At 47.9% G+C, this 13566-nt stretch overlaps 5 protein-coding genes across 5 annotated transcripts; 3 read left to right on the top strand and 2 right to left on the bottom strand.

Moving 5' to 3' along the window:
- Positions 1-163: 163 nt before the first annotated feature.
- F4822DRAFT_443972 (uncharacterized protein) lies at positions 164-5900 on the top strand (the record flags this gene model as incomplete). Its single annotated transcript, XM_051463164.1, has 6 exons — positions 164-241; positions 343-409; positions 467-847; positions 898-3539; positions 3597-3810; positions 3858-5900. The coding sequence occupies 6 exons, from the start codon at positions 164-166 to the stop codon at positions 5753-5755; spliced, it is 5280 nt and encodes a 1759-aa protein (XP_051312945.1). The 3' UTR covers positions 5756-5900.
- A 530-nt stretch (positions 5901-6430) lies between these two features.
- F4822DRAFT_429932 (uncharacterized protein) lies at positions 6431-7736 on the bottom strand (the record flags this gene model as incomplete). The annotated part of the gene is made up of 2 exons (XM_051461184.1): positions 6431-7178; positions 7279-7736. 2 exons carry the CDS (start codon positions 7734-7736, stop codon positions 6431-6433), a joined length of 1206 nt encoding a protein of 401 aa, XP_051312944.1.
- Positions 7737-8286: 550 nt separating this feature from the next.
- On the top strand, positions 8287-10214 carry F4822DRAFT_275654 (uncharacterized protein). Its single transcript, XM_051454788.1, has one exon. The coding sequence runs from the start codon at positions 8520-8522 to the stop codon at positions 9903-9905; it is 1386 nt and encodes a 461-aa protein (XP_051312943.1). The 5' UTR covers positions 8287-8519; the 3' UTR covers positions 9906-10214.
- F4822DRAFT_275698 (alcohol dehydrogenase GroES domain-containing protein) lies at positions 10214-11726 on the top strand. Its single transcript, XM_051454790.1, has one exon. It carries the CDS (start codon positions 10523-10525, stop codon positions 11633-11635), a length of 1113 nt encoding a protein of 370 aa, XP_051312942.1. The 5' UTR covers positions 10214-10522; the 3' UTR covers positions 11636-11726.
- F4822DRAFT_405652 (uncharacterized protein) lies at positions 11725-13498 on the bottom strand. Its single transcript, XM_051458319.1, has one exon. It carries the CDS (start codon positions 13115-13117, stop codon positions 11873-11875), a length of 1245 nt encoding a protein of 414 aa, XP_051312941.1. The 5' UTR covers positions 13118-13498; the 3' UTR covers positions 11725-11872.
- Positions 13499-13566: the final 68 nt, after the last annotated feature.

The following is a 13566-nucleotide window of genomic DNA, read 5'->3' as shown; positions in this document are numbered from 1 at the left end:
TCTTCAACTCTTAAGCTTTCCAAGTGAGACGCAAAGTCTCGGATTGATCATTTCCACTTCTAATAACTTCTACTCTTGTTCCATATTTCATGAAACTAAATTATTCATTTCATAACTTGAAAAACCCTCGTCCGATGGATTCTGTTCAACTGGATTGGCCAAAATGACCACTCAGCTCCTCTCTACGGAGCTCACTAATCTCATCCAAGAGAGCAAGCGAAAGCATAATGATCTTAGACAGGCACGCGCACCCCTTACTTTGTCACTAGATCAAAATATCCGTTATATGTCTTTATGATCTTGGTAAATATGTGTCAACACATCCACTGACTCATTGTCTAGGCAGCAGAGAAGTCCTTAGAGGAACTTAGAGGAATCCGCGCTACAAGCGAAGCACAGCTTGCTGCTGGTATGAACCTATCTTAGACTTGTTGGAAGATTCAAGAGGACTCATCGTATGATTTAGAACTCTCCCAAAGGATTAACTTCGTCAACCCCTTTGTTATAGCATGTGGGACGAGGAACGCCAAGTTCACCGGCATAGCTATCGTATGCTTGTCGCGTCTCATTCTTGTCACGGCACTGCCACGATCAAAATTGAGCCCTGTATTGGAGGCATTGCGCGAGGCAACATCTGCTGGTCTTGATGTCCAACTCAAGATTCTGCAAGCTTTACCAACTCTACTTCAAAACTTTTCCAAGGAGATCCAAGGAGACCTATTAGTCACTGCATTGAATATTTGCTTCATTCTGCAGACTACCAAAAATGGCATCGTCAATAATACTTCTGCTGCTACACTACAGCAGCTTGTTATGACTGTATTCGAAAAAGTGGTAGCCGAAGATAGTGAGTGGGACCTAAAATCTGTGTTGAATACCAAAGTTGACCTCGTTTAGAATCAGCATCTGATGCAAATTATGTCGGCCATGCTCCTACCGATGATGGCGAAGTCCAACTTCGTGCAGCATCTATGGATGCATATCGCATATTCCGAGATATATGTCTGATGACAGAAAATCAACGACCAGAATATCTCCGCTTCACGGGTCTTCCCCAAACATTTGGCCTAGAGTTGATAGAATCGGTCTTGAGTCAACATGCAACAGTTTTTACAAGTTCACAACACCCAGAACAAGCACACATACTCCGCACAAGTGTCATGCCTTTTGTGATCAAGGCTTTATCCGCCAAACCGAATTTCGCAACTTCCGTACGACTTGTACGTATTCTTTACACATTATTGAGGAAACACTTGGATATTCTACTATCGGAGGGCGGTGAGGCTCTTGATACACTCACCCAGTTGCTAGATCAAGATGCAGCATCATGGAGGAGGGCGTTATGTATGGAAGTTTTTCGTGGCATATTCTCCGAACCTCCTCTTCTCCGGCGAATTTTCGCATTCTATGACTCTAGGGAGGGAGAGAAGGATATTCTCAAGACTCTGACTGCTACATTCGTTAGAGTCAGCACAGAAAAGCCAACGGTTATTGGGCTAGGTCATCAGTCCACAATACCAGTGGCTAACCCATACGCAAATATGGGTGGTTCGTCAGATCAAGCTATGTTGGAAGCCAGCGGAGTCACTGGAATTATCAGTGGATCTGTGAGCGAGGGCCATAACACGGGTATTAGCTCACAATGGAGTACGGTTAGAGTTGCCTGCATCGACCAACTCGACAAGACCGAACCACCCCTTGTTCCGGAGTCTTACGTTTACGCGTTGACACTATCCTGTATTACTTCGCTATCGGAAGGATTGGCTAAGTTTATCTTGCCCCTTACGGTTCCTCCTGATAGTCGAGCGCGCAAGCGTAATGCCAAACAGTCAGAAATGGGGAGGGACTCTCCAAGTTTAATTGATGACGATAGCAATGCTCCCAAGACAGCAGTAGAAAGAACTGCTACACTGAGCTCCCTCGAGAGATCTGGTTCGTTCAAGAAAAATCCCGTACCTCTCAATCCTTTAGCAGTCCAGGATCACCCGTTGCATGCCGAGGTCAAGATATGCGCAGCGATTATTGATGAATGCTGGCCGGCAATACTTGCAACGTGTTCCACTTTTCTATTTGCTGCACTTGATTCGGAATATTATCATGGCCTGGTTCGTGCCTTTCAAAAATTTGCTCACGTTGCTGGATTACTTCATCTCACAACTCCAAGAGATGCTTTCTTGACTACCCTAGGTAAAGCAGCCGTACCGCCGAATGTATTCAGTGCTTGTCTCAACCCTAGCACACCCAAAGCAAACCCGACTAGCCCTATTACCGAGACGCCCAATAGTATCTTGGGTAACGCCAGGGGCCTTTTGAGTGTTGATAATCTAGTCACTCCAGTGGGTGCCGCTGGTGAAAGACAAAGGCAATTGTCGGCGGACGCTAACACCATACCACAAACGTTGAATACTCGGAATCTTTTATGCTTGCGAGCACTTTTGAATCTAGGTATAGCTTTAGGCCCGACGCTCAGCTCGTCTTGGTCGATTATCTTGGAAACGTTACAGCAAGCTGACTTCGTTCTCTTCACCACCGGGAAGGCCCCCGGGAGAACTCCTCTCGCCGGAAAGGGTCCGGATGCCAGGGCGGAGAACGAGGCGGCTTCGCTTTTGGCTAATTTTAGTACCGAAACAAGGGCCGTGGAAACCGCTGCGTCTAGACTTTTTGAAAGCACCGTTGATTTTCCCAATACAGCGTTCGTGGAGGTTGTTGATGCTGTATGCAATTTATTAGACCAACAGTCAGAGCCAGCCTCGGAACCCTCAAGCCGACCGCAGTCCTCACCTTCCCTGACACCGCCAATACCAGGTCTTCGGCCGCCGAGTGGCCAGCATAGGAGGCTTCTTAGCATATCCAGTACCGGACCCATGGGCCCTAGCCAAGAAGATCAATTTACCTTGGCAAAGATTGGCGAGATCGCGACGATCAATATTGAAAGGCTTTTAAGTTATCCTCCAGATGTATCAGGTTGGACGCGAATTACGACGGAGCTCACAGGTGCATTAAGCTCTGCGCAATTATCTGCACCGATTCGCACTCGCGCTGCAGACATCATAGTCCATCTTATTCTGGACGCTGCCAAAGCAGTTGTTGGCGTCGACGATGAGACTCGTGGTAGGGTCCAGCTTCGTTTATTAGAAGCTCTCCGAGACTCTTTACTGCCGCTACAATTAGAAGACCGTGCGGCCTCTGTAGCCACCCACTCAACGGATGTTGATATCCATAAAATCATACTCGGGGGCCTTAAAAGTCTTTTAGATGACTGTGGTGACGCACTTTTGAGCGGCTGGGAGGTTACCTTCGAAGTCATTGGCAGTATCTTTATACCAAAAAGGTTCGGTTATGAAAGTGCAAAAGACCCTGGCGGCCAATCTCTGGCCCTAACTACACGATCTGGCAAGCTTATTAGATCTGCGTTTAATTCTCTACAGCTGGTTTGCTCTGACTTCCTCGGGTCGTTACCAAAGTCTTGCTTTCTTATTCTCGTTGATACCCTGTACAAATTCTGTTCGCAAGATGACGATTTGAATATCGCATTGACGGTAAGTCACATAATCCAATGGCGTTGCTTCACTCTACTAATACTGTGTATTTACTAGACCGTCACTTTTTTCTGGGTTCTTTCTGATTTCTTGTCTGGTCGAAGCAAGCAACTTGCGATTACTGATAGTCTCGTCGACGATCCTGATGGTATCTCATTAGTTGAGAAAGCCTCGAATGCGGAGGATGCATCTTCAGATGCGGCCTTATGGATGCTCCTCTTATTGAGATTGACTACCGTCACTACCGACGAAAGACTTGACTTGAGAAATAGTAAGTATGCCGACCTTGTATAATATCCCTCCACTGACAGTGTCAAGGTGCCATCCAGACATTACTACGGATATTCGACGCTTACGGAGATAGGCTTGGCCCTGAGGCATGGTCTATTTGCATTAAATCGGTCATCTTCAAACTTCTGGCGTCCATAGAGAAGGAACTCGAGGACGTTGGTAAACAAGAAATTGATGAGAAAATCCGGTTTGATTGGTACGACACAGCCGTCGTGGTGCTTAACGGCATATCAAGCCTTCTCGCCAACTATCTCGACGTGTTGACCGTACATCCGACATTCAATTCATATTGGCAACAGCTTCTCGGTCATTTTGCTTCTTTACTTGACTTTCAAGTCCTTGAGATAAGCACTGCGACATTTAAGGCATTGACACAAATGCTGTCGCATAGCCAGAGCGGCACAAAGCAGAATTTCAACAAGGTCACAATCGATTTGGCGTGGGACTTATGGTCACGCGGCGTGCCGGTCTCTAAGACTGGTAATACAGGGAAAATCACAGACAACCAAAACTGTCTTCTTGCCTATGTCGCGGCTCTCCGTGACGTATATCGCCTTATACAAGTTGATCTTACGGTAGACCGCATTCGCCGAATGTTAGCGCTATTGCGGGAAGTTATGCAGGTTGCTACACCTGGGACGTATATAGCGGATATCGATCATGCCACGCCATTACAAGGGCAAGTACTAGAAGTGATAAAGATGCTTCGAACCGATCTGCCAGGGGCGCCATCAGCGTTGATATCTCAAACATCAGAGTTTATTTCGCTGGCCTTCGTCGAAGAGCATGGCATGTCGAATCAACGGAATTCGCAGAAGCGCACCTATGTTGCTATGTCGAAAAGTAGCATGTCAATCCTCCAATCTCTCATCATCACCCATGCCTCTGATGTAAGCATATATAGTGACGGCGCCTTCTTGACTGCGCTTACTGCTTTGTCAAGACCAATTGTGCTCAAGTACCGATTCCCGATTATTACGAAATCGGAACAGCCATGGAAACAGGCAACAACATCGGCTTTAGTTATTTTGGCAGCTACTCTTCCAGAACTTCACAAGCTTGAGATATCTCGATCAAATCTGCAGGACATCTGGGATATGATCGTTACTGTCGCCAACGGAATAGTCAATGCGGATTGCGATGCGCCACCAGATCGAGTAAATATTTCCGAAGACCAAGATTTCGACATCACCACCTTTTTAAAACTCCGTGAACTTATCATTCCTTCCCTGGGTGCGGAGGTTGTAACGGATAAGACGCGAAAGATATTCGCAGAAAATCTGTTCCGCATGTCTATTATACATACACCTGCCCCTGCAGAATCTTCACTCATCTATGGAAGCAATGGAAGTGACATAGCTGGGCTCTCAAATCTTTATAAGTCGCGGAAAGGGCGCACTATTGACCCACCCCCTGCTAAACGAGAGAAAATGAGTTATGTTTGTCTAGATGAGTTGTTTGCTTTAGTTGCTAGCCATAATGAAGCATCGACACCTCAGATCACTGTCCAACCACCAACACCAGCTTTCCCACCTCGGGCCTCGGCAGCGGCTAACATGCCGTTTGAAGCACCCCATGCTTTGCATGTAAGATTAGCAAAAACAACAGCATCGTACTTGATTTTACGGGCGGCGCTTACGATAAGAGCCTACATTGCGGACCAGCCACTGCGTGGACATATGCCGCAACCTCTCAGCCAACGCCGCGAACTTACGAGAATATTGGAAAGACTAGTCGAATTACGGAGCGAGCCAGACGCTATCCCGGATACGCCCAATGTCGAGAGCGAGAGTCGCAAGCACTTGCTTAGGCTCTACCCGCTGCTGGTTAGTGCTTTAAAGGTCTCTGGCACGAGTGGAGATGAGGGCACATTGAGTCTATTAACGAAGGCGTTGGAAGTCGTCGGAACGGAGTTGGGGATATGAAGTTGGTGTTCGTTAGGAATAGAGCTGATTTGAATTCGTCGTCAACGCCGCCTTTGAATTGTCTTACGGTGGGTGTACGTACTTGTAACTAAATAGCACTTATGAATTATAGATAAATCATCATATCGCCGAAGTACCACCCAGGCAGGATTGTGTTAATCGAACGTGTTATATATGTCCTTAGATTATCTTTATTGACATTCCTAAGACTCCTATTTTATGAAATTAGCATGCTTTAGGTCCTAGTCCTTCCCGTCCCCCCAATGCAGCATCCCCGTGAGTTGCGTTTTGCGTTTTTCGTAATCCATATATGAATGTCCCGTAAATTACAAATCCATACATAATAAGGTAAGATGTAAGTAAGGTAGGGTACGGAGATTTTGTCAACACAGATGTTGCTATCGTTTGGTGATGTGAGGGTGTGACAAAGCTCTATCCGCCGACGCCGTGCTCGACTAATTTTTGTCGGAACGTTTTTTCTTTTCCCGTATTTTCCTGCGTGGCCTCCCCCAACCGCCTTTTTATGGATTCGAGGACATGCTTAGTGGTGTTACAATGAGCTCGTTATTAGCTCGTTATTCCTTTTCTCTTTGTCTCATCATCCTATCCGCCTTCGTGTAGTCGTAATTAACCACGTTCGCCTTAAGCTTAGAACCCTCCCGACCGTTTCCTCCTTCACTTCCTACCCCTACCAGTCGTGTTATCAAATTCGCGAACCATCGAGTCTACAACACTGCCTTGCTCCTCCTTTGACTCCTCACCCTTCTCCAAGAGCTGTTTGGCCATGGTACGGCTCTGAGCTTCACCAACCTTGCCGTAGACGCTGAGACCCGTGGCGATCATACCACCAATATCACCAACATTACCCGGAACCACAACCGCCGTACTCTCACGCGCCAACTTGCTAAACGCATCGACGTATTTCTCCGCCACATTCAAACTAACCGCGCCCTGCGCCGCCGCACCTCCACTACTGATACTATTCGCCACGGCATCGATTCCTGAAGCCGTAGCTTTGGCTTTCATGAGAATAGCTTCGGCTTCACCGCTCGCGCGGTTTATATTCTCAGCGCGTAAGGCCTCGGAGGCTAGGATTACGCTTTGCTTTTTACCTTCGGCGATGTTGATTGCGCTTTGCCGTTGTCCCTCACTTTCTAGAATCTCGGCGCGTTTCGATCGCTCGGCTGTTACTTGTCGGTGCATGGCTTCTACTACGGCGGCGGGGGCGTGGATATCCCGGATTTCGTACCGGAGGCAGGTTACGCCCCATGCTTGCGCGGCTTCGTTGATGGCGGCGGTTATGTTGGTGTTGAGGGCGGCGCGTTCTTTGAGCACGTGGTCGAGGGTTAGTTGGCCGATTTCGCTGCGCATGGTTGTTTGGGCTAGTTGCGAGATGGCGTATTCGGCGTCTTCTACACCGTAGCTGGAGGTGGGTTAGTATTGTGGTTCTTCGGCGGGGCGAGTGTTATGGGTAGGAAGAATATTGTGTGGACGTAGAAATGTGTATAGAAGAGTAAACGTACCTGGCTTTGTAGGCGTCGAAAACCCTGGTGTATAAGACACCGTCCAACTCGAGGGTAACATTATCGGCGGTGATGGCGCTCTGGCTAGGTATTTCTATAGCGACTTCCTTTAAACTCTTGACGTAGGCGATGCGGTCGATGAATGGGACGAGAATAGCTAAACCCGGCTCGAGAATGCGGCTGAACTTTCCCATGCGCTCGACAATCCATGCTGTCTGTTGGGGTACGAAGCGGATGATGGTGTTGGCGGGTAAAGAGGGGCGTTGGAAATAGGAGGGCGGGATGGTGCCTAGGCCGGTGACGGATGGCTGTGACGGGGCCGGGGATCTGGTAGTATTGTGGAATGTTCGAAGGGATCCAAACGTAACGGCCGGTGTAAGTAGTCGGGATGTTGGGTGAGTCGTTATTCCTCGCCTCAAGGTCGACGAGACAACCCTCTCAGCTCTCGTCAACGACATGGTGACTATCGTTCCCTCACAACTCAACAAACACACACGCCTTTCCGTTGCTCGTCTTTACTACGTCTGAATTAATAATTGGCTGACAGATGTAGACGAGCCACGTCACGAGTCGAGTCGCGGACTGAGGTGAGCTGGGAGTGGGTTGAATGGAAGCTCGGAAATTGGGAATGATGACATTTCCTTTTTATTTTTATTTTTTAAGAGCTTCGATTTAATTCATCGGTCACAATTCCAACCTCGGAGTTTACAGGGGGTAGAGCTCGGACCATTAGAAAGCCTAATATTACGTAATGAAAAGTCTATGTATTGCTGACTCATCATTCATGTAGTACTTAGGTACATTTAAATGGGAAATGTTACATCATTCATCTTCTTCCAAAAACATCAACAAACTTTCCCAGCTATATTTCGGGAAAATACTGTTTGCCCTCTTCTAACTGTCAAAAATATTAATGGTAAGTTTATAGTCGGCCTCTAGATATCTAACCCATATATAAGTTTTTACATTTCGAGCGTCGCAAAGCATGGCCGGAAATCTCCAACGATGCATCCAATCAAGTTCGCGAGCGGCGGCCTTTTTCAATACTACATACCGTCCAGCTTTATAAAGATTCGTAGGAAGGGACCAAAATGGACTTACCCAAAAATTGCCGTAAAAATAACGTGATATACCGGCGGCCTCCTAAATCGAGCCTGGTACGTATAGTAAGGCAGCCATAGATCATTCATCACCATAACATTCCCAACACTTGTAAGAACGCCCCCGCAAATTAAACAAACATGTCAGATCCCTCTACCAATACCAATACGTATGGTGAGGTAATCACAAACAGCCAGCAAACGCTAAGCTTGGGATCCGCTCTCTTCGAATACTTTCGCCCGGCATGGGATGCAGCGTTAGAGAGGAGAAAGGCGGATAAGGCCCTCCGCGATGGGCTCGGAGAATGGGCCGTAGAAGCCTTTGACGCCGGTGGACGCTGTCAACAACCCGTCCTTAGGGAAGATTCATTTGTAACGCATCTGATTGAAAACAAGGCCACTTTCCAGCCATCTGGGTCATGTAACGCCAGTTTTGCCTGGGCAAAGCTACTTTACGCCTTGGACATTCGACCTGGCGCTAATATTATTGAATGGCAATCGTTGGGAACGGACGCCGACCCGGACAAATCAGATACCGTTGAGCTCAAGCTCGAGGGGCCAGTTCTTTGCCATATCGTCAATCTATACCAAATCTATAACTGGCCCAGCGGTGCTTTGCTAGACGACTTTCACCGCCGGGGAGTAACATGGCCATTGTCTTTCGGAGCATTAATCATTCACCCCGATCCCGATAGTGATGAAGGCAAGAGTACATCCGAGACATTTTCGGAGCCTAGGTCGTGGACCGCCACATTCAGACCAGATTCAAACAAAACACTTTTGGCTACTCGACAGCCATTTTTGACGGAGTTCTCGAGATATTTTCCCTGGTCTGGGGTTCCTCTTGCTTTCGACGCCGATTCCATTGCTATTAACTATGTAAGCACAGTGAAGAATTCTAGCTCTTCGAATACCTTGCTTGGGCTCCCAGATCCACAGGACCACTTGCGGACACGCTGCCGCAGCTTGTGCGAGTGCTTTGCAACTTTGAATCCCACTCTAGACACATCAACCACCAACGAAAAGCCGTATCTCGTGACGCCGTCCTGGATCAAGGAAGCCAGTCGCATCAAACGGCGCGTGACAACGAATGGAGGTGCAGACAACGGCCTGGTTCACCATTTAGTTCAGTTTCTTCTTCCAAGGGTAAAAGAACGAAGAAGAAAATTTAACATCGAGGACGATGATGAAGATCTCGAGGTATGTTTGCAGGAGGATGTAGAAACTCTTTGCTTTTACGAAGACGATTCATTCGTGTTCATTTGGGACGGCATAAGACGTTCGAGGAGGGCATTCACGATGATGGACCATGTTAAAGAGTTGCTACCAGAGGCGGTAAAATCACTAAGTCAAGGATCACCTAAAGCATGGTTAAGCTCGTTGGGTGAGATGACCGACGAAGTCTGCCAAGTTTTACTACTTCGTCAGCGAATCATGAACATCCCAGTCTTGGTTCTAGAACTTGCATCGGACCATCCACTTTGGAAGTCAACTTGTTATATCGAGGGAAGAGTACCTACGCGATGAATTATACATAACCTCGACATTCACAATCCCACATAAGGGATGCGTTCAAGCATCATTAGGCTTCTTACATATTTTGTACCGCTACGCCACGGATTTATAAGCTTATGAAGGAATATAGTAACCGGAACGTTCAAATTCAAAAGTCGGTTAAGACTTACCTAGGTGGATGCGATGAAACCTACGCCCGAGTTCCTTTTATTATCTTTATTACTCACATCCCTTACATCTAAGATACCTTAGGTATTCGCGCATACAAGTCTCCACATCTGAACTATTTAACGCGAATTGTCATCTTCGACTGTTACTGATAGAGTCTCGTCTCGGAAGGCTATCCCGATGAAAACGGAACCCTGCCGCCAAGTTCTCATCCATCCAAGTGACTACTTAATCGTCATCCCTTGAAAGCCGACTGGGGCACAGTACATAGCCCTAACCCCTTACGAGTTAATGGAAACTGTAAACCACCAACAGCGCCCCCCTTTCTAGCCAATCAGACTCGGAAACTTCTATACATCCCTTGCAGACTCTTGTTTCTCTAAAGTCACACTATGCCCCGGAACAAGTACTAGTCATCTCACTTCCTCTCAACCTTTTATTTCTCAGGCATCATAAGCAAAATGGCTTCACAACCAGCCCAGCTTCCAAGCACGTACAAGGCGCTACAATACCCATCCTCCACCGCTCCACCCATAATAGTGACACTCCCAACACCCGCAGTAGACTCCGGCTCAGTCATCATCAAACCGCTGTATAACTGGATCGTCACCTACGCAGCCAACGTCTACGGCAAAGGCAACCCGCGCCAAGCGCCCGTAACCTTCCCCATCATCGGCGGGTCCAATGTCATCGGCCGCATCGCCGCCATACCCCCCGATGCCACCACGCTTAAAATCGGGGATTTGGTTACCGTGGACCCGCAGATCAAGGCCCGGGATATTACGTACTTACCCGTGCTAGGACATCTCGGACTCACGTATCCGGGGACTTGGGCTGAGCTGGTTAAAGTGCCGTTGGAGAATGTGTTACGCTTTAACGAGGATAGACTTAAGGGGCTGGGGGTTGGTATTAGGGATTTGGCGTTTGTGCAGCAATGTCTTGTGGGATATGGGGGGTTGAGGGATGTTAATCTTACGGCCGGGGAGACGGTCCTGGTTACGCCCGCGACGGGGAATTTTGGTGGCGGCGCGGTACATGTTGCGCTTGCGATGGGCGCGCGGGTTATTGCTATGGGTAGGAATGAGGGGATCTTGGAGGAGTTGAAGGGCCTTGCACCTGGGAGGGTGGAGACTGTTGTTATGAGTGGGAGTGTGGAGAGTGATGTTGCTGCTATTACTAAGTTTGGTGTTATTGATGTGTTCTTGGATTTGACGGGGATTGAGGCAACGAGTACGGCGCATATTCGTGCTGGTATTTTGTCGGTGCGGCCTGGTGGACGGGTTAGTCTTATGGGCCAGGTGGCGGGTGTGGAGTTGCCGTATACGATGGTTATGTATAGGCAATTGACTATCAGGGGGACTTTGATGTACACGAGGGAACAAGCTGAGGATTTGATTAAGTTGGTTGAAACTGGTGTGTTGAAGTTGGGTCCTAGTGCTGGCCAAACGATCAGGGGTATCTACAAGTTGGAGGATGGGGCGGCTGCCGTTGAGGCTTCTAGAAGGGAGGCTGGAGCTGGAAGATGTGTCTATATTGTCTCGGATGAAGAGTACCTGGCATATAACGGGTCATGAACGAATGGAGATCTGGGGCTAAGCAGGCATATTTATATTATCCCTGAATAAAAAGGCATGTTGAACCTTGGAACTCGAAACCTTCATCCTACTCAATTTAGCAAAGAATTGCGAGGAAAGAATTATCTTAATTGTAGGCTATTCAGAGTTAGTTACCTCTGGAAGAAAAGAAATCAAAACGGCAACTGTACAAGCAAATGGCGAGATGCTTCACGCTGCTAGTAACAATTTAGTGGCTTAGGTACTTGTCAATTTCACCACATTCCGGTATTGCACACCACCAGCCCAAACCCGCGCGATATCCCGAGTATTCGAAATATTCACCAACGGGTTACTGTTAAGCAGGATTAGATCCGCGCGCATACCGGGCCGAATGGCACCTCTATCGTTCAACCTATGCACCGTCGCAGGCACAATTGTCGCGGCGCGTAAAGCTTCAATGGGGGTCAAGCCGATATCGACCAAGTTCACCAATTCCTGGTGTAGCGACTCGCCAAAAGGGAAGTAGACCGCGGGGACTGTGTTACCAACGGCGTCCGTCCCGGCTAGTATCGGCGCGCCGATTTGATGTAGATGCTTCACGTTCGCGGTTACGTCGTCGTATGATGAATTGGCTGTGTTATTACCCCGTAGAAATGCGATGATCTCCGGTTGTACGAAGTATGCGCGGCGGAAGATTTCGACTGTTGGTGTAGCGGCTAGACCGTGTTGTTTGATTGACTTGAAGACGCAGGGAGACAATACACCGTCGTCGGGAATGTGCTGCAATACGTCCGTTTTTGCTGATACTGCTTCCGAGTACGAGGATACGCTCGGCGCATGAGTGACGACGAAATGGCCTAAGGAATGCGCGTATTCGACTATCTGATTCTGCTGTTCCTGGGTTGGCCCTCCAACGGCACCTACGGTTTTGAAGAAATTGGATCCGTTGCCGAAAGAGTAATCGACGAGAAAGTTGGGATCCTCGCCAGGAGTTAAGCGTAGCTCGGATGGTATCGGGTTAAGCTTCGTGTTTCCTCCGGAAGGTCCTAGGGCCGGGAGCATTGTAACGAATAATGAAGCAAGACCTGGGTTTGACTTGAGCGAGTTACACAGGTCGTAATTGGGGCAAGCCATGTTGAAGATGGTTGTGACACCATAGGAAGTCATATTCTCCAAACCTTCGACGGATTGGACGTGTGCATGTGCATCGATTAAGCCTGGGATAAGGATGCGATTTTCGGCGTCGATGATTTGCTGGATATTCTCATCATTGTCTGTGATGTATTCGCCGTCGATAATGACCGTTTGGGGTCTACCTATCATGTTGCCATCGAAGACTCGTACGTTTTGGATGGCGGTTTTGACAGGAGCTGGCACGTCTCTCTTGCGAAGGGCGTCCTTTACATCTCGTAGTTCGGGTACTTGGATGTGCTCGTGAAGACAAGCTTTCGATCCATCGAAGAGGATGAGGGCGATAGAGACGAAGTGTTTGAATTGCATCTTGTCGTGAGATCCCGGAGAACGCTAGATGATGAAAGTCAATAGCACAGAGAAAGAAACCACTGCGATTCACAACACATTATATACCTAATCTTGGAGCACGCCATCCAGAGGATATCTAGGATCAGGAATGGCATTTGGACCTATGCATAGCCGGATGTGAAGTTCCAATTTGGTTGAAGCCATATTGTTTGATGGCGAGATGAGTTACATATGAAGATCCGCTTCGTACACTAGACCTGAAGAGTAGAGAATATAAGTATGGTACTCGGGTTTCTCGGGACATTCGTGGCTTGGTTATTACGTTGCCGAAATCACGAACTCCTTGGGAATAAATATCACTGATTGATGAAAGATGGAAGAGAAGATGGTAGCCCCTTATGAAGAAGCTGATATCTCAGCTGAAGCCAAGGCTTGATGAATAATTTGGGGGTTTACAGGGATACTCG

The sequence above is a fragment of the Hypoxylon trugodes genome (assembly GCF_022578975.1).
Source record: "Hypoxylon trugodes strain CBS 135444 unplaced genomic scaffold F4822scaffold_6, whole genome shotgun sequence".
In the NCBI taxonomy this organism is placed as follows: Eukaryota; Fungi; Ascomycota; class Sordariomycetes; order Xylariales; family Hypoxylaceae; genus Hypoxylon; species Hypoxylon trugodes.
This window is presented reverse-complemented; position numbering and strand designations above follow the sequence as displayed.

What these genes read in the sequence shown, in the direction of transcription:
- F4822DRAFT_275654 (XM_051454788.1), top strand. Translation starts at nt 8,520, where the DNA reads ATGTCAGATCCCTCTACCAATACCAATACGTATGGTGAGGTAATCACA.
- F4822DRAFT_275698 (XM_051454790.1), top strand. Translation starts at nt 10,523, where the DNA reads ATGGCTTCACAACCAGCCCAGCTTCCAAGCACGTACAAGGCGCTACAA.
- F4822DRAFT_405652 (XM_051458319.1), bottom strand. Translation starts at nt 13,117, where the DNA reads ATGCAATTCAAACACTTCGTCTCTATCGCCCTCATCCTCTTCGATGGA.